Raw genomic sequence first — 21,844 nt, 5'->3', positions numbered from 1 at the left:
GTAATTGAGGCTGATGCACAAAAGATAACAGTAGAATTCTACGTATTTACTCGTAGTGTAGGAATTTATGAGTACATAATCTTTAACAAATTTGGAATTGTTAGAGGCAGGCATACCTCGTTGTTAATGCGCAAATTTTTACTTTTAATAATTATATATAACACTAACAATACTAGGTACTATATCATACTATTATTTAGATGGTCCGATAATCTAAACTGTGACACTATTATTAATTTTTCAGCTGTTGAAAGTTTTTCTTATATTTCCAGTAAATTTTTTGTTTCGATTCTGTGTAATATACGTAGACAGATGCATATTGGCTATTATTCCATTGGCATATCATATTTAAAACACAATTTTGCAATGTATCTAACTGCCAAAGTGGGTCTTGGCGCCATTCCTTTCGTTGCTCTTGCTGCATAAGATACAGATTATTGCGTGAAGATTGGGACACAGACTTCAGTTGTAGCAACACATATTATACTTATATCATGATAGTTATATTTTGTGTGTCTAATATCGTGTAAACTTATTTCTTTCGAAATAGTCGTGTACATTGCAAGTTCCAATTTAGAAGGCGCTCGTTTGTTAAAATTCACAACGACTGCGTGGCGCAGTGATATGTGACCCTGACTATTGCACCAGAAGAAGCAGGCTCCCCACTTCACTACTGAAAGATATATATTACCTATCTAATGTTTTGGTATTGGTGTAGGTGTAAAGAAAAAAGCAGCGTTTGATTATTAATGAACTAGATGCAAAGTATAGAAACTTTGTTTAGTTTTAGACTTAGGATAGTGAATTTTTATTTTATTGCTAATCGATCAACTATAGTTTGTAAGAGAATATAAGCCACCCTGTTTTATTCTTTCTTAGATAGCAATAGAACCACTTTTTTGTAATTATAAAAGGTATAATGAGTATATATTCACCTACGAATGCGTAGGTGAATATATATTACTTATAGTTCGAAAACACAAAATGTATTATACCATTTGTATTCATTTCAAATCATTCAGCTGGATTACCAGATTCCAAAACACTGGCTGCCTTTTAGGGAAATTGGGACAGAAATGATCAATCAATCACTAATCTCATGCATTAGCTCCAGCTTGTTTGTCGACATCACATAATTTATGGCTGGCTAGTTAACACTTTGTTTATGTCAAGGCCACGAGCATATTTGGTGGGCTTGACTCGGAATTTACGCTCTGTTAATGACACAAAAATTTCGACATGATATGTTTATAGTTTAAACCAGACTGCATTTTACATGTGTGCAATATTATGCAGATTAAAAAACGTTGGATTTTGTCTCTGATTCTTTTAACATGATAATACACATTTCTGAATATGTTCGTATGAGTTACGGAGTACCTAATTAAGATTTTTTTTACTGTCAGGCTGAAACAAAATGTTGCTTCAGATTGATAAAATTAGAAATAATTAGAAATAAACTAAAGATTATTTGAAATATAAGATATAAGGTAGGTACGAGTATAAAGCATGGTATAAAAAAGTTTATTTTTCATTTACTTTGAGTTACGTGATTAGAGCCAAACTAGGAACATTATATTTACAACATTACGAGACTCACAAATCACAACAATGCGTTCTGAGATGCAATTTTAAAATTTCCTCAATGTAATCGTAAGTCATCTTCATGCAATGTTACTAAACAGATAGAAACAGGCTACTCAAAGAGACAATGACAAAATTTGAAAGCTAACTCTAGTGTTCAACTTACAAAATATGAAAGCTAAATCTAGTGCCCAACTTTTCTTGTAACATTGATGGCATCAACCGTCGGCGTCGCAACCGAACGATAAACAAGAGTAGAGACAAACCAGCAACAAGCCGTAAGGCAGTTAACATAAAACTTTCCCGCGCAGCGCACGCGGTCTCTTACAACACTTGAAAACGTTCCGAAATTACGTGATTCCATTTATAGCAATTCCTATTCAAAGTGTACATTTCAGCCCTACCGATACATAATATTTAGATATTATAAAATCAGTTTTATAACAGCTTATAGAACACTATATTATCCTGCCGTGTTTGTTTATGTGAGTTGCTTGCTCAAACCATTAAAAAACGAGCGAATTTTTATTGTGGAGCAGAGCAGCTGGTTCATATTTTGGTGAGTTTAAAATATGATATTTCAATCAAATAATGTTATGTAGGACACTTCTTGAGGTAAATGAAACATGTAATAAGTATGCGTTCTAGAAGCACGCAGCCGGCAATGTATGTTAACCATATGAGGTAATTCTTTCTTCATCAGGTAGATAATTATACGACCTTTACTATTCAAGTGAGAAATCTATTGTTGCCAATATTAATTGTTGTACAATTTTAAAGAAGTATTATGTTGTTTAAATTGTCCAAATTGCGTTGTGGCTGAGTTTTAAGTTTCCAGCTAAACCTGCCCAAAACATAGCCGAAAAAGTATAATTAATCTGAAAAGAAAAAAAAATATTTTCCTTTATTTCAGTAAATTTATATAACAGTATTTGAAATCGTACATATAATATATAAATATATAATCTTAAATCTGATATACGATTAATTTATATAATCTTAAACACTTAACACATAATTAGTGCACTTGTAATTTTAACAAATGACTATAGATTATTTATCTACTACCAATTAATCTTAAATAAAGAGTTAACAAAAAGCACTAACAATCATCCGAGGCGATTATTAAAGTTAGCTTTAACGACCATTACATCACTTAAATTACGGCGATAATTGTTCTCAAATGGTTACAATAATGTGAGAGAATAATTGCGTGGCTTACGTGCTAAGCGTTTGTTATTAAAATTTTCTCGAAAATGGAATACCTAATTCAAGGAAACACTTCCGAGTTCGTAACTAACTTTATTTTGCGATTGTAACGTAACTGCGACCATCGATGCATGCCTCACTGCGAAATGCAATTATATGGAGCGTAATACTTTAAAATAATGATTAAACCTTAAATATATATAATTTACTTCGTCTACTATAATTTTAATGTTAAGTCCAAGAAGTAATTACGTCCAATTTAATTTTGTTTTGTTAAATTTAATTTTTATATGTTAGAATAACTATTATTTTAGATGTCTGACCTAGCAATTAAATGTTTCGATCAATATCACGATTAGTGTTACCCAATGCATATTGTCTCGGAGCCTTGGTCATCCATTCTGAAAGCCATGCACGTGCAATGTGTTAGGCAAGCGGGTTCCTCCTTGTAATGAACTACTCATAGATTTACAGCACGCATCGCTTTCTAATCACTAGAACCTTACTAAATTACAAAAAACATGGCTATAATTTCAACCCAATGATATACAAACGTGTGAACATACGTGATTATTTAAGAGTTTTTAAGGAAATGTATATAAGTTGTGAAATAATGTATTTATTTCGTAATATATAAAAATTATCCATAAAATAGTCAATTCGAGAGCTTTAATGTTGATGTTGTGATGATACAACGCATTAAGGATACAAACCAATTAACCCGCGTCATCGCCTTGTATCGTCCCGACTAAGTATTAATCGCCCCGACTGGACCATAAAGTGCTCCTAGTAATTCCCGGGGCTTCGATTTATCTCCTCGTACATTGAAGGAGATACATATATTTTTTGCGTAGCTCGCTAAATGACAGACACGCGACAGGCTGTTTGATCGTTCCAACTAATATTTATCCTCTATACTACTACTAGCGATACGCCCCGTCTTTACCCGTGGTATATTTATAACATCCAGAGATCACGTAGGTACATATATACATACCAACGGTGAAACTGTTTCCTGAAATTAGCGCGCTCAACGAACAAGCTTTTCAGCTTTATGTTAATAATATAGACATAATATAATGGACAAAATGCAGCCGGTATAAAGTTGAAAATTGTTACATAGCTTAGTAAACGTGAATTCGTTCATTGTATATTTTGAAATATTTTTATTCATTACTCGCAAATAATCAAATATATTTTTATTTGGTAAAGATACGATCTATAAATATAAAAATGTACATGGTCATTAGGGATAATTCAAATGTTAAAAAATCATTGGATTTGTAGATAATCTATCGAATAACAAGTTTGATTCACCATTGTACACTCTGTCATCTATATAAAAGTTTTTTCGGAGCGGTAAATTGAGTTTGATGCTCTCTGTGTTTTCTTTAATTTCCCAGAGTCCACATTATCAATACAAGGAAAACTTGTGAGACCACAATTATCTTCGACTCACCCATTTATTATGTGTGAAAGCAACAAGGAAACAATTTATTTATACTACACATTCGTGTTAAGAATTTTTACTAAACTTTACGCATTTGTTGTTAGTTTGTTATTATTAAAGAAATGATATTTAATTATTATATATAATAGAGAGAAATAATGCAATACTGTTTATTAACATTTTTTTGAAAGGTTTTATTATGTAATTTATCATAAATCATATATTATTATATACATTACGTAATAACAGTTATGCTTCGAAGCTTGCGCTATTATTAGACCTCTGATAAAAATAATTATTGTCCGAACAGAATTAAATAAAATTAATTCTGTTCGTACAATAATTAATACAATGATATAATAAAAAATACAATAAAAACAAAAAAAAAATGAAACAAAAGCACTATATTATATAGCTATTCATAAAATATAAATAAATATGTTTATATTTTCATTTCAATGTCAGGACAGTTTTATATGAAAGCCAAAGCAATATTGTTCTATTAGTATTAGTAGATTAGTTTAAATAATTTTTATTTTTTTTTTTTAAGCTAATGTCAAGAGGGCATTTACCTCAAAATTTCTAAATTTTGTCACGCAAATTCAAATAATTATTAATATCAAGATCCCAAAGATTGCTGCGTCATATATATTAATAGTCCTAACTTCCTAATTCTAATAACAAATAATATAATATCAATGGCAATAAGAATCGCTTCGTATCAAACGCGTTTTCGCATGACCGGAAGAGCGCGTCACTCTACATTACAAAACCCACATTAATATGATCGCCATACATTGATCTGAGGGCAAGAACAGACTTACAATTAATAACATGAGTAATAAAAAACTTGCCAAAACCTTGACCATCTAGTTTTGCAATAGACTAAAGATTCGTTTATTATTTTTATTAGATATCAGAGCGTCTTTGTTTCGTTCATGAATGCCTAGTTGATATCTTCAATATACCGGTTTGGGATCACCAGGAAGAGTCGGCTATGTGTAAAGACTCAATAGTATGAGGGGTACAATAGAATCATTTGATGCGGCAGCTATGCATTATGCACTACAAATACAGACAAACGCATTACACAAGAGCATTAGACTGTGGTCCTTCGAGATCTACATTCAAACAATACGTCCGGAATGATATTAACAATTCATACCCCTTCTAATATCTAACGGACACATGTATTTGTGTAATATGTTTGTTCTTCCAATATGTGAATATTTGAAGAACAATGATACCTATAATACTCTATATTTCAATAACTAGCAAATAATGTCCAACAAAATACGCAAAACAATATAAATAATACACACATATACTAAAACTTCGTATATCTTATATATATAAAAAAGTAGTGTTAGTTACAGTATTTATAACTCATGAACGCATTAACTGATTTGGCTGAAAATCTTTGTAGAGGTAGTTATGACCACGAGACGAACATAGGAAAGATTTTATCCCGGAAATCCCACGGGAACGGGAACATGCAAGGAGAACCCGGGCCTATCTTTCCTGCGACTTCGCGGGGAAAGCCGCGGGTAGAAAGCTAGTCTGTATATAAAACATGGATGTTTATTATGCAATTTCTCATATAAACAATTTAATATGGGAAGCCTGCCTCAAATGGAATGTTATAATTTACGATTTTATATCACTAAGCCGAAAGGACGTAACACTGAAGGTAAACAATGTTTATAAATATAATCATTCAATTTACCATAACTTGTTTATTAATCTCATTATATCTTTAGTATCAGTATTCTTAATCATAGAAAAAATTATTAATAGTATCGCTTTTTTTCTCAATCTATTAATATTAAATGACTGCTATAAAATCGTGTTATATATTTTATAAAGTCTCATATTCATAACAAAATATACCTCACTACTACATATATATAAGATTATTCAATTATTCTCATTTCACTCACCTCTATAATTGCCAAAAAATGATTTTAGTTAACGGTTAACCAATATTGTAAAGCTTTTGTGCTATTCCACTATAAATGTTAATTGCTTCTCCTGAATTATTTTTAACCTTCCACTTTACCATACCGAAAACTAAATATGAGTTATTATGCCATCACATCGCAACAAATGCAACGCATTTAAGCAATACTTCATAGAACAATATCACATTATATTTTACTGCTATCTCGCTACTAAAGTATCTACTGTCTTTTGTTTGTTTAAAAATAAAACACGTGACATTGGTATGATACGTATTCGCTGTATTTTCGGATTGTATTTGCAAAAATATTTTTAGATAATCTAACCTAGTTAGGATGTGTGTCTCACTGCAAATTAATAAATTTTATTAAGTTCCAGTCATTTTACGTTTTAGTAGCGGTCCGCCCCGGCTTTTCCTATAGCCTATATACGCTATAGTCTTCTTCTATAAATGGGCTATCTAACACTGAAATAACTTTTCGAATCGGACCAGTAGCTCCTGAATTTAGTGGGTTCAAACAAACAAACAAACTCTTTCACTTTATAGTGTTATTAGTATAGACTTGAAAAAAAAAATAGTGTGCCAATTAGTGTATACATTACGGCGCTACAAACCCGAACGCCGTTTGAGTACACTAAAGATGTGAAACATCAACATTGATACAGCGCCAGTTCAAATGATTGTTAAGGTTGAAATGATCATGAAGATCAGTCGCAACTGTCTCGCCACCGAAAACGAAACCTTACAGATAAATGTATTTTGTAGCTTATTTCCCGACAATCAATTTTTATAATTACTATATTTGCCTTAGGTCGTTAACAAAATAAGAGTACTAAAGTACAAGTACAAATGTTCAACTCACTACGAAATTATCCGCAGATTTCAAGTTATTTTTCATGCGTTGTTTAAACACTGTATCAAGCAATCACTCCTATTTTAAAGACAACCCGGAATCGCTAGCCTGCTCATCGTATATATATGAATACAAACATTATTGTTATTTATTATGAGGAAGACCATTCCTGTTTTCAATTAAACTGCATTGTATAGACGAGACCTCAAAATAGTGGCCTAATGACCAGCACACTATCGACCGACGAGTGACCTCAATAGACAGGTAACTTAGTGACATAACAGTTACGTCGTGTGAGTTCTACTTTGGCGCTCCTAAACTATTATACCATAATGTCGCTAACAACGACTTTAATGACATATTTCTAACAATGTACATGCATGTCATACCGTGTAACAACATAGGAAGTTTATTGACTTGTAGGCTTGTAACGGTCCCCGTAAATTGAGCAATTGTCATGTCCTTGTGATATTTCTCATGTAGAAATATTAAAAGTAAACAAACATTAGCATACAGGAACACGATAAGTGGAAGAATTTTATGAATTATGGGCTTCAATATGCATGCAATGGTTTGCTAATTTGCAATATACAAGATACAGAAGAAAGTGTCGTTTGGTGACATATTTTGATGACTTGTTGATGACAAATGGAGTGAGCGGGATACAAGTAAATTAAAAAATCTATCATAACAATATTGTGATGTAAAATCCCTTCAATTCCAATGATTTCACAATTTGGTAATAAGTTATAAATAAACACAGGTCATAAAAATATCCACATCTCTATAAAACATGCATTATAATAGTAATTAATTACATAATAATATACATTGTATATTATATAATAAAACTTTAAAATAAAAATATATATATTTTATTATAGATTGACTGATTATCAAACGTCAACTATTAGCTAGTTATTCAATCAATAATTTTATTAAATTAGTAAGTAGAGTAAAGAATAAAGATGTTTCTAGGCCTGACGCTACATTTATTAGAGCGTAACAAACAAGCATTAAAAAACCAATGACTTTGTCTTGCAATAAGTTTACCACGCTATCGATATAGTTTACACAATGGTTGTTGATCATTTCACAATAAAGAATATTAATTTCACATGGCGCTTGATTGACTCAATGAAATAATATGTTGTTATGAGAAGTATTCAAACATTCTTACAAAACTCAGTCTGAAACCAATAAGCAGTCAGAAATGCATCATACAAGTTACAATTAAACAAATTTCAGAGACATAGGGTATGAAATTTACCCCTCTTAAATTATTACTACCTATTTCAGCGCTAGATGAGCATCGTACTTACTATCAGTACTTATTTTAGCAATAACAAGATATAGTGTATTGTTAGTTACGATAGTCAGAAATCTAAACTGGTTATCAAACTTAATACCTCGAGTGTTATTGCACCCAATAATTTTCTAATAACTTTCATTTAGTAAGTATCTATGTAACTCAATACATCGCTAGTCGAGGTAAATCGTAGTCGCCCTCAGCACTGAGAGAAAACACTTTCGTTTAATGGCACCTAGATATTGCGGTAATAAAACTACCTTAGAGAAGTCAGAATTATTACAATTACATGTTTGACTGTTCATTACATTAATTTCTCATTAAATGAGTTAAAACAGTACAAAAGACATAAATCTGTAAGGTTAATTTAATCGGCAAAAGGCATTCCAAAACATAAACATGTTACATATTTAGATATTCAAGTAATGTGATATTGTTCAATCGCAACGCAGGAAGTTATAATCAACAACATTTATATTGTAGCCAATCCTACTATCCTACTAATATTATAAATGCGAAAGTTTGTGAGGATGGATGTATATGTATGTGTGTGTTTGTTACTCTTTCACGCAAAAACTACCGAACCGATTTCCTTTTTATCCCGGCTTTCCTTCGGGATAAGGACTTACGCGGCTGAAACGGCGGGTCGCAGCTAATGAAGATCATAAAATCAATCATATAGTCAATTCATCAGTAAACAAAACAACTGCTTGATTATTTATATGATAGACAATACGATAAAATTACTATTCAAGCATACATTTGAAAATTCGGTGCCGAAAGCCACCGTTTTTGGGAACATCGTTGAAAAGTAAATGATCAATTATATGACGTGGCAAGGACAACATACTTAAATCACGTTTATTCTTTAACTTCTATATTCGATAAATGTGTATTATTTAAAAGTTTCGTTAAGCTAACCATATGGTTCAATAGAACATGTCAAGGATTTTTAAATTTACCTAATAAGTGTCAATCTTAATTAAATATTGATCTGTTAAATATTGTAATACCAAGGAATATCTAGTATAATAACATTTAAAATTACTTTAGTGTTAATTAGTTTAGTGTTAGTTAATGTAATTTACATAAAAAAAAAATCTATATTGCATTTGTCCTTAGGAAATATTATGATACTCTTAATAAAGTCGTAACCGTAGTATGAGTTCATATATTTTAAATCTAAAGAAATATGGACCTTTTAAAATGGTTCAATAAATATATAATGAATAATAATTCTTATGAAATCTTAAATACGGGTATAACACTGAATAAACAGAAAAGGGAGTAAATTATTTTTAATGTAAATAAACATTACAAATTGTTCATACTATATAACTTCATGCAACATTTGCAGTAAGATTGACATTGAATTAAATTGACGCGCAATTTCTTTTCTTCATGAAGCAGCTGGTTTATTGACAATGACCGCTTTGACACGTTAATATATATTGGAGAAAGCTGCAGATAACTATTTATTTATGCAAAGTTCTCAAAAAAAGTAGTTAAGAGTTTTAATCAGCATAACCTTTCCAACTTTCTTAACTTGTAGGCGTAGTATAAAGAAAAATTATAAAGATGATTATTTAACTCTGTCATAGATCTAAAAGTTTAGTTTAAGTGAAAATAGAATAATTACTTAATCACATAAAAATACGACATAAAATTCGTGCCATTGTTATAAATACCGTGGGCATATGTAACAAAAATTCGCTATTACAAATACAATAAAATTCCTCCTAAAATAGGACATGACCTAGAATGTTCGTATTTAGACCAGGTACATATTAAACCATTCCAAACTTTGATAACATCTTGGTGAGAGCAAATAACATTTCTAAGAATGTTGAATAATGAATTTCAAAATCACACGATTATGTAGCTTTTTATCAAAAACTTTACAAATACGATAGTTCATAAACCATATAATAAAATAACTATAATCTATTAATGAAGGGATATTAAGTTTATCGAGAAATTCGTTTTGATAATTATATATTGTGAAAAGGAAAATAAAATGTTCTGAAAATATATGTTTCTAAAATATACTTGAATGTGGAGATTATTTTTTAATTAATATTTACTTCATGATACGGCGTATATAATAATATTATTAAGCAGTCGCATGTAAGCACTAGCGGTCCGCCCCGACTTTTCCCGTGGTACTTACAGATCTTATAGCACTCAGTGATCGCGAATTCTGCATATTCAATGGTGAAAAAAATTGGAATCCGCCCAGCAATACCAGTAGTTTTTGAGTTTCGCGCATTCAAACAAATAAATAAAAAACCCGCCGCCTTTGTGTTCAATCAGTATAGACATAATATGTTTTAATTTGTACAAAACCAGTGGTAATTACTAATTAAGCGACCACCATATATAAAACAATCGTATTATCATATACATAATAGATACAGGTTGTTCGATCGAATTGAACACCTTTCACGAACCAGTCCTACCACTTTCGCTTCATCCACTCGAATCGGGTCACTATGATCGAGTTCGGGATTTCTCCCACATATACGTGTTTTTACTATTTCACCTGTATTTGGATTGTATTTTACTTTTAGTGTAGGGTTTCGGTTCCAGTTTTTGGCCAAATCTTTATGTGTTTAAATAGTCAAACATTTTTGAAGTAAGCTTAAAAAAAACGAATGTATATAATGTGTAATACTTTTGAAACTTAAAAATATACAGAAAAGTTAATTAAAAAAATGAAAAGTAATAATAATGATATGCTTCAGTATAAAAGATACTCAATGTATTTGCCCCATACCCCACACAGGCACACAAACATTCACTTTCAGTAGTATACCAAGGTGTTTTTTTATTATTTCTTATATATAATGGAACTTTTTCATTTCAATTCGTTACACTGATCCATCTATTAACACATAATGTCATTCCATTTTTAGATACATTTACACCCGAATCATTTGATTCAATTACAATCTATTTATATAAAAAGAAAGAATAAAAGTATTAATTGCACTTATATAACATGTCTGATTCTAGAATGAACGTGCGTAGCCGTTAGGGCTGCAACACGATCTTTAAATTTAGCAAACGTTTATCATAAGTACCGAAATATATTCATGGATTTAAACATTTACAGCAAGCTGATACTCCTACACAAAAACACCTGAAAGTTAACTTTTTTATATGCAATGATTATTTAAAAAAAAACTCCTTAAAATAGAAATCTGCCATACGATCTTTTTCAATTACAAAGCTTTCATGCAGAAAAAAATATGTTATTCTAAAACTTATAGTAACTGCAGCGCAGACTTTGAAAAATTGATAACCCTAGCGTAGTGTATACCGACGCGTTGAAGTCTTTCACTCGACGACTCTATGTGCATAGAGAAATAGATTTTACGTAAACCATTTCTGTTTATTTTTAACAATCAGTTTTTTTATTTATAGTATTGTAGAAAATGTGTTATTAATTTTGTGCAAAAAACGTAGCTTATTACGTAGCGGTTTATATTTGCTATTCTTTTACACAGTAACAGGAATTTATACTAGCAACCAATACACATATGTAAATAAGACACATTTAGTCCATAAATATTGTGTTCATTTAGACATGCAGGGAAAGTTGCAGCTGACCTGCGCGACATTCCGATATTTTTCTAAACTAACAACATTTACCCACTTTGGAACAGTTGATTCGGCCATAAAGGTCAATGATCGCTGTAGAAATAAACATTTGACCATGAGACAAGAGAAAGGATGCATTATAATTTTAATCTATTGAATACATAATTTTCGTAATGTTTGTCAAGGTTTAATTTCTTATAGGTAATCGCTGTTTACAAATATCTCAGGAACTACTGAACCGATTTCAAACATTCTTTCACCGTTGGTTATGCACGTGATCTCTGAGTGCTAAAGTATATTAAATATATCGTGAATAAAAACTACCAACTAATTATGATTTTATAAATTTTAATTAGACCTTTTGTATGGTTGTTTGACGGTTTGGTTTTTCAAATCATATCTCTAACTAGCTAGATTTTCCCGCGCAGTCTTAATAAATTTTCAAGGTACAAACTTTTAATTACCTATTTTATCCCCTTGGGAGTAGAATTATTCAAAATTCTTTCTTAGTGGATGCCTACGTCATAACATCTATCTGCATGCCAAATTTCAGCCCGATCCGTCCAGTGGTTTGAGCTGTGCGTTGATAGATCACTATGTCAGTCAGTCACCTTTGAGTTATATATATTTAGATTGTAGAAGGTTTATAATCACTGCCCTTGGCATTGGCATAAGGTTTACTCAATTTTTAATATACCTGCTTTTTATTAATTTCCACATTATCATTTTATATGAAGAGTAATGAGAACCAGTAAAATTTATCCATAATTTAGTTTTTCTATTTAAAATTCCTAGATCCACATAGCATTTATAATCTACCATCAAAGGACAAACTTTTGACTTTCATGAACATAATTGAGATTATATAAACCGCCAACAAAATTAGGTAGGTATGGGCTAGTCAAATTAATGAAACATCATTGAAGAATTTTATTAATCATGCAAACTCAAATATTTGCAGAGAGCTAATGGACGCACTTACGAAAACTGTCATACACATACATAAACATAAAATATACATAACATTTAGAAATTAAAAATTTTTTAAAGGATTTTAAACGTGATTAATTAATTCATTATATTATTAACCCGACGTTTCGAACACTTTGCAGCGAGCGTGGTCACGGGGAGACTGAATGTACAATGCTCGCGTAAAATCAAACACAAAAAAATACAATATACATAACATATATATAACACAAGTATATAATGAGCTTTTAATGTTTGTTCCGTTCTAAAAACCATAAAAATTATAATAAGCGTGTTCTTAAGCATTTGTTATGACACATTTTAATCACATTGTAAACACTAATACGAATTTAATTTTTTGTAAATGGTATGCTTAATCTTTCAATCTCGAATGACCTTAAGACCAAATGTAGGTTAACCAGTAGTCAAAGAAGGCCAGACAAAACATACCTTCGTTTATACATTTAATAAACCTTTCTTATGTAATAATTTTAACCTTACTAGTTTGATATTCGCGATATACATACAAAATGTATGCATTGATTTATAAATATGTTACAAATCCTATTGTTATTATTATGTCGGCTATCTTTAACACAACAATATTACCATAAGATTCTCAGTCACTTGTATTAAAACTTATTAAATTTATATGTAACAAACTGCGCCCCGCGGTTTCACTCGCATAAGTCCGTATCCCGTAGGAATATTGGGTTAAAAAGCCTATAGGTTATTCCAGTCGTCCAGCCGCCTATGTACCAAATTTCATTGCAATCGGTTCAGTAGCTTTTGCGTGAAAGAGTAACAAACACACACACATCCTTACCAACTTTCGCATTTATAATATTAGTAGGATATGTAATAAAGAGGGAATTATGGTGATAATTTCCGCATGATTACCCTCTAGCGGGATATGTAACATCGGATTGTTTTATTTCTATGTCAACAGACAATTTTACGGACTGCTGTTTAAATGCAAAGTTAAACCAGTATTTCATTTATATTGCCAACTTCTTTCTAGTGCTTAGGACGTAATTTCAAGGTGATTGTATTTATTACTGTGTGCTTCTAAATGTGTTTTTATTTTATGAATATTTTTCTCATTTTATAGATGTGCAACCTCAGAAATACTTCCTGAACGCTGATCTATCCAAGCCAAGATTCTGATCGCTTTCCCGCATGTACTCGATGGGTTGGACTATAAATGCAGCGATCCTTATGTACTATTTTTATTAATTATTTTCTAACACGCATTTCGCATCAATTAACAAATGAGAAATCGAACCGGTAACGTCGAAGGGCTTTATTGCACACTTTACATTCTAGGCTACCTGCGACCCAGTCCAGTTGTTAGAGGCACAGTCAATAGTCACTTACGGTATGAATAGCATACGGTTATCTGACCTCCAAGTATTCTTGCAGCATGCATTTTAACCACTTTACTGTAAATATATTAGTTAGAAAGCTATTTGCATTCTTGATCTCTCTATTGAACATTGTTATTTCTTGTTTCGTATAGGTATTTCTGATTGTTATTTTTGATTATATAATCTGGAATTACAATATAACAGTAGATTAAAATTTATAAATATTTCAATAAACGTCGCTTTCCTTTTTATTTTTTAAACCGTACTCTAACTTATTAAATTAAATACTTTTATGAATGCAAGAAGTCAATTTTAATTTATACGTTCCATATCACCATTATCATATTTTTTAATAAAGTAGTGTGGAACAATAATATTGATTAATATATAATGAACGCAACAAAACCTCCAGTGAATAAACGAAACGGTCTATCATTACTGACCTATCGCATAACCGCAGTTTTCCCTATTCTTGCATTATATCAGACCATCAACATTGCATCATATAGGAAGCACTTCCGCAATGCATAATAATAATAAGATCATAATACATAATCAAAGTATTTTTCAAAGCGACCACGCGGTAAAGATCTGATCAGAGATTTAATCAACGAAAGAATCATCTGAAACAATATGAAAGTGAAAGTGTATTAAATCATAAATTAATATCGACTGCTGTTATAATATGCATTGTCACTTTCGAAATAATTAATTAATTCAGACCCACCCACGGTCGCTTTACAATGCTATGGTTTTGCATTGGCGTGACCTTCTTGTAACCTTTGTTGCTATAGCCACAGTCAATCTTAATCAAAATTAGATACTGAAATTAATTAAAATTTAGATGCCATTCAGGCACGCTGGCACCGGGCACGGCACTTTCATTTCAATATTACATAAATTGATATTACATTTTTCTTCTACGCTTCATAAATTGACTGGCCACATATAATCAAGACTGTACGAATACTGCAAATTTGCAGACTATTGACAGGTTTTACACAAATTAATATTTGAAGAAAGTAAGAATAAGAAGCAAGGTATCTACGTACAATAATCATTACTTTCTTAAACGTTAGCTAAGTACTACGACCGTAGTAAATTCTAACAAGCTGAACAAATTCTAGAAAACTTAGACAACAGGGGCATTGATGTCATTGGCATCAATAGACAACTCAACAATTGTTAGAAAGAAAGTTACATGTACTCACATAATTGCTAAGTACAGGGTAGTTGGTAAAAACATAATTTTTAACATTTTCCAAATATGAATAGAGCTCTCGTAGACCTGATTACATAGTACGTATGTATCTAACGTAGTAACACGATATGACATCATGTTTTAAATATAAAAATCTCCCATCGTTAGTTTGTGTAAACACATGAAAATATTGTCAATTAACGTCAATATATTATGTTATGAACTAATTCTGAAGCGGAAATTCCTGATTTTAGTGTTATCGTGCATAGATGTATCGGGCATGCTCTATTAACTCATTACTTGTCGGTTGTATATATAATAGTTAAAGCGGTATATCGGTTGATAAACAAATTGCAGTCATTAATAAAATTTACGTAATTCTTAATAATTTCAATGTTTTCAAATTGTTCAATTTAATTGCATTAGTCGTGACTTGAGTTTGTATTACGTTTCTTTTGTTGCGAACCTGCAACTACCTTATGTACCTAGTGCATTGATCTCATAATTCGATAGGCCTAAAAGTTTTGCAAGGCATAATATTAACCGAGAGTCATAGGCTAGGATTAAATTCATAGATAAAAAACGATCATGCTTGCGTATAATCACAATCATTAATATTTATTTTTTAAATTCGTTCGATTTTTACTACAACCCCACTCATTCTATTTCAGATATACCATGCGGCGACTACACCTAACCGACAGACACCTGCGAGTGATGCTGTGGTGTATATTGTTGGGATTACAACCTGCTTTCGGAGGAATCCTTGACCCTTTCAACTGGGCTCGCTCGGACCGCATAGAAGTCAACATACCTTGGCTACCCTGTTAGTTACGTAACAGTATTTCAAATGTTGCAGATGCAATTGACCATTAATATTTATTGAAAGAGATTTTACATGTTGAAATATTAACACATACATAAAGCCTTTTTTATGGATTTGCATCATCAACCTTTCAACGTTGCTACTACACGATATCACATCTCCGATGTGATTCATTCAAGTTTACATAATCTGGTGATTTTGTATGCCAATCAGTCAATATTGGTTAAGTGAATCAATAATGATTATAATTCGTGCAGTCTATTTCATATATCAAAGTAAACATCAATATGTATATATCTGCAAATAAATAAATTTATCGAAATTAAAAAATGCACTTTCTACCGATCTTTACCTCGACCTACTAAATATACAAAGTCTGGCAAACTAGTATTATTTCCCGTAGATAAACGAATATTGATACTTGTTTTTGAAATACAGCGCAGCTAATATTCTTGAAAATAAAAAATGAAGCTATACCTACTGTCAATAATGTTGTTGATTTAATTATCTATTGTTTGTTTTACTATCATTTAAGTCTGTTGTATTCGTTTGTTATTTGTTGGATATTAACTATTTTTTTCCTGATGTCATAGTTGAGAACGAAACACGATGTTATGATGAACTGGGTTGTCTCAATATCACACGCAGCTGGTATCACCTTATTCACCGCCCTTTTAATGTATTTCCACTACCGAGAGTCGTGATTAATACGAGGTAAGTTATATTTTTTTATGAATGACATTAAGGTGAAGGTACCTATATGTAAAAGCCAACAAATATAAAAGACTCCTCGTTTGGAAGGGCGCTAAACTGACATAAGCATTTAAATGTTATTGGTTAATGATATATGTACCAGCCAACTACACCCGATAAAAGCCCATAAGATTGGATTGGATCTTTTTTTTAAGCCAGCTTACGTTTAGTCTAAAAGAAATACAACACATATTTCAGGTTCATCTTATATACCAAGAAGAACCCCACTGATGGACAACTATTAAATGTCAATGTTAACAAAACTATAATAAAATCAAACTTCAGCCCGCGACGTCTAACTAAGATGATTATACACGGTTTTATCGACACACCTTTATCAAACTGGGTAATTTATCTCATTAAGAAAATCTATATAATTACATGTTAATAAACGTATTGAATTTACCCGTAATGCTGTTATAAATAAGTACTTATTTATTCATTGTTTTGATATGTATAATAATAAAAAGAAAGTATATCTAAAGAGGATAGATTTGTATGTAAGTGTGCTGTGTGTAAGTTTTATTAATTATTAATTTAAAATTTATGTGAAGAATGAAATATAAATTTTAGGTCAGTGAGATGAAGGATGAATTAGTAAAAGCTGGAGATTTTAACGTCATCGTAGTAGACTGGGCCGGCGGGAGTCTTCCGCTGTATACCCAAGCTACGGCCAATACTCGTTTAGTTGGACTCGAAGTAGCACATTTTGTCAACACATTGCAGGTAAATTTCATAATGTTTGTGGTAGTATTAATATTCTTTGCCAAATTTTAACAACTTATACATTTTGGCTTTCAATGTAAATAAAATTCAAGATAAGCATTTAGTTTCACATGTAAATGTTATTTTTTGTCAATGCGAAATCCACTGTAAGTCCGCCTTTAATGCATTTTTTTAATATTAATATCAAGGTAAAAATGTAGAAAGTGCAGTGAAAGCACTTTTTGTATTGGAAATATCTGTACATATATACTATCAGTAACTACGCATGAAAAACTTAAATATGAAATTTAAATTTACAGAAGGAACATGGTCTTAATCCTCTCGATGTGCATATCATTGGACACTCACTGGGAGCTCATACCGCTGGTTACGCGGGCGAAAAAATACAGGTATATTGAAAATAATAAAGCTAAAAAAACGCATGTTCTTTTCTTACCTACTCAGGGAAAGAAATATCACATAAAAATGTCATATTGTCCTTGATTTAGCTTCTTTTTTATTAGGATTTGGGAAGAATTACAGGACTCGATCCTGCTGAACCTTACTTTCAAGGAATGCCTACCCATGTGCGCCTCGACCCAACTGATGCACAACTAGTCGACGTCATACATACAGATGGAAAAAGCATTTTCCTTTTAGGTAATTACTTATAATATTATGATATATACCTTCACATGTTTAATAACACTATATATATACGCTTTTTAACCTGCACTTTATAACACTCATACAAATTCATCATTAGTTAGATAACGTGATATAATATTTTATAAGAGCTTCCTTGCTGATTTCCACTAACAAATTAACATATTTATGTATATTATCTATGTGTAAATATGTGTGCTGTTTAGCTCGTAGGTCATCATCCATTGTATATATATTTATGTATAATATTATATATTTTATTTATTTATTGCTCTAACTAATCATCCGACGTGTTTATTCCACGCGTGCGACAGATTTTGTGTTTATGGCAGGATATGGAATGTCACAACCAGTTGGACATTTGGATTTCTATCCAAACAATGGAAAGGAACAACCCGGTTGTGATATAACTGAGGGACCCTTGATACCACTCACGTTGGTCAAACAAGGACTTGAAGAGGCCTCTCGCGTACTCGTAGCTTGCAATCACGTCCGGGCTATAAAGCTCTTTACAGAATCAATCAATGGAAAATGTCCATATATAGGTATGAAACTAAAACTTCTAATTGGTTAGTTTTACTTCTTAGGTATTAAAAATCCTGTAAACTATATTTTAGGTCATCAATGTCCATCATATCAACATTTTCTTGACGGCAAGTGCTTTCACTGTGGACACGGATGCGCAATAATGGGGTAAGTTTTTATACAAATATTTAATCGAATGAATGAGATAAAAAACTACAAACAGTTGTGAAACTACACCACACAGTGGCATCCTTTACGATACAAGAAACCATTAAGATCTAACTCCAATAGTTAGATTTTAATGGACATGTCATTGGACCATTAAATTTCTACTTGCGTCTTACAAAACAAAAACATACATTTAAGTGTATAAGTGGACATTAATTACAGATTCCATGCAGATAGCTCACCTGGACTAATCACAAACAAGAACAATCAAACAGAAAATGAAGTTTATCCGTCTGAGGAGCAAGAAACAATTGGTGCGAAATATTTCCTCAACACTGGCAAGGAGCAACCATACTGTCGTAAGAGTCGTAGCGTAATATATAGATACTGACTAATATTTCAGATGCTAAATATCGAATAATGTCTACATAGCTATCTAAAGCTGCAAACTTACTGTTTCTGTTATACATGTATCATTACATAAATATTTTAACTTATATTTTTCAGAAAGACACTATAAAATCTCCATACATTTGGCTAATCCAAAAGGCGCTGAATCGTGGGTACAGGTAATAAGCAACTTAACATGTATATAAAATCACTGATTTTCCTTTGTCTTTACTATGAATTAAAATTTGTACTCTATTTGCTACAGGGATTTTTGAAAGTGACTTTATTAAGTGACAAAGGTGTCATCAGAGGAATGGATCTTACACCTAGCAATTACGTCAAGTAAGAAATGCTGGTTGTTATACCTATTATTTCTATTAAAATGTAAGCAGGACATTTTTTTTTTTTCATAATGTACTTCTTACAGATTGGAACATGGCACTTCTTATACTATTGTGGTAACACATCCTATGGATTTAGGCGGCAAAGTTCGAAAAGTAAGTATATTTAAATATTGGATGTTTCATAGTACAAGTATTGATTGGTACTTTAATATATATTTTTTTTATTTACTTAACAAAAAAAAGCACCATAAATTAACAAAAAATTACTGAACTATACGTCTGTAAATACTGATAGTACTATATTTCCAGGTAGAGCTATCGTGGGAGTACGACATGAATGTACTAGAACCACGATCTTTGTGTATATTGTGGTGTAATGACCGGCTTTACGTGAAGTCTGTTATCGTCGATCAAATGGAGCTTCCTAGTAGAGGGTAACCGTTTTCAATATAATACGTAAAAAGAATATTTCCTTTCCTTATTTAAAAACTTAATCAAACAGAGACGTTGATTTTTTATTCAATATTAATATCTTAATTCTTAAAAAATATATGAAGGTGTAAACAATTTTTTTTTTTCGTATTTCTTAATCTCGATTTGCTAACACTTAAACAGGAAGCGTAACGTGGACTTCACAAGCAAGCTGTGCACACCAAAGCGAGAATTTGCTGAGATCCCTAACAGGGGTTCTGCTAGTTTCTATGACAACTGCGGCAGGTAGCTGTGCCATAAACATCAACATTAATAATTGTAATAGACGATAAAATTATATTGAGAATGCTTCTAATGGAGGGGCAATTTGGTTGTGATAAAAGAAAAACGTTTAGTGATTGTTGTATTACAGGGACTGAACTCCATCTAAATTATAAATTTATTTAAGACGTGTAAATAATATTATATATTAACTCTTAAACGTGTAATTATATTGTAACTATTTAAATTTAATTTTTGATCATACAATATTTATTTAATTTATAAGTAGATACCTACCATTTTTCTTTTCCCTATTTTACTAATTGGATTGACTATCTAAAAATTTGAATTTAACTGAATATTCGAAAGTTAACCTCCTTAAATTAATAAGTGAATTGAAATTGAAACTGATTTTACACATCTAATAAAATATAAAGATATATTGATACCCTGATTCGAATGTAAATAGAAATATAATTAGTAGGTTATTGGCCACGTAAAATATCTCTATATCGATTAAACAAAATTAGAGGCTAAATCATAGTAGGTAATAATTAGCGTAGCTTACCTACAAAAATGAATGTACATACTTATGTAAATAATTAGACTAAGGATCAGAGTAAATGAAAAATAAGTAATTTACAAATTAAACTTATTTTTTATTTATTGTGCATTGGAGTACCTACAGAATATCAAAGGTGTTATTTTTTCATATAAAACTAAACTTGTAATTGCAAATACTCCATTATGCACTTATACATATCTAATAATATGAATTTTTAAGAATAAATCTGTTTTCCATTTCTTAAGTTGTTTTTATTTTACATTTACATATTGTGGCAATAATATTTATACTTATCAACATAGGTATGCTGTAACCTCTCACCTTTGTAACCTTAAAGTAAGGTAAGTCCTTTCTGAATCTCGCATAATAACCCGTACAGATAAAAACGAAAAACAGTACGTTTGACTTCGTTTCTCGGAAATAGGGGACCCGGATAAAGTTAGATTATGTATCTTATTCACACTATTATCTACCTCTATACCAAATTAGAGATGAGCTGTATTTAATGGATTGATTGAATGGCAAAGGAACAAACATTCTTACAAACTTTAGCATTTTTAAATATCAGTGAAGGAGCTAGTGGGACTCGTGACCATAAGCTCTACATAAACATTTGCAGAGATGGATTCTTAACTTTTTTTCTTTTGTAAGTATGATTAGATGTAGGTAGGATCTATATGATTAAAAGCCGCTATAAGAGATTG

General features: G+C 31.2%; 1 protein-coding gene across 3 annotated transcripts; it reads left to right on the top strand.

Annotated features, from left to right (window-relative positions):
* The first annotated feature begins 1,851 nt into the window (after window positions 1-1,851).
* On the top strand, window positions 1,852-21,380 carry LOC119831061 (pancreatic triacylglycerol lipase-like). Of its 3 annotated transcripts, none has more exons than XM_038354297.1 (16): window positions 1,852-2,143; window positions 14,049-14,157; window positions 16,177-16,331; window positions 16,925-17,045; window positions 17,283-17,430; window positions 17,658-17,810; window positions 18,110-18,199; window positions 18,314-18,449; window positions 18,770-19,000; window positions 19,073-19,148; window positions 19,371-19,507; window positions 19,656-19,717; window positions 19,804-19,880; window positions 19,966-20,035; window positions 20,192-20,316; window positions 20,498-21,380. In XM_038354297.1, the coding sequence occupies exons 2-16, from the start codon at window positions 14,117-14,119 to the stop codon at window positions 20,601-20,603; spliced, it is 1,728 nt and encodes a 575-aa protein (XP_038210225.1). In that variant the 5' UTR covers window positions 1,852-2,143; window positions 14,049-14,116; the 3' UTR covers window positions 20,604-21,380. The 3 variants fall into 3 exon arrangements, with proteins under 3 accessions (XP_038210225.1, XP_038210226.1, XP_038210227.1); XM_038354298.1 differs by having other exon boundaries at window positions 1,853-2,143; window positions 18,788-19,000; XM_038354299.1 differs by lacking the exon at window positions 14,049-14,157 and having other exon boundaries at window positions 1,853-2,143.
* Window positions 21,381-21,844: the final 464 nt, after the last annotated feature.

The sequence above is a fragment of the Zerene cesonia genome, chromosome 13 (genome assembly GCF_012273895.1).
Source record: "Zerene cesonia ecotype Mississippi chromosome 13, Zerene_cesonia_1.1, whole genome shotgun sequence".
NCBI lineage: Eukaryota > Metazoa > Arthropoda > Insecta > Lepidoptera > Pieridae > Zerene > Zerene cesonia.
The sequence above is the reverse complement of the archived record's forward strand: the minus strand, read 5'-3'. Positions and strand labels throughout refer to the sequence as shown.

Excerpts from the sequence above, each read along its gene's own strand:
- LOC119831061 (XM_038354297.1), top strand. The coding sequence starts at position 14,117 with ATGTACTCGATGGGTTGGACTATAAATGCAGCGATCCTTAT. Across the intron at positions 18,450-18,769 it reads AAAAAGCATTTTCCTTTTAG|ATTTTGTGTTTATGGCAGGA; the intron begins GTAATTACTTAT and ends CGCGTGCGACAG. Across the intron at positions 19,149-19,370 it reads CACGGATGCGCAATAATGGG|ATTCCATGCAGATAGCTCAC; the intron begins GTAAGTTTTTAT and ends CATTAATTACAG.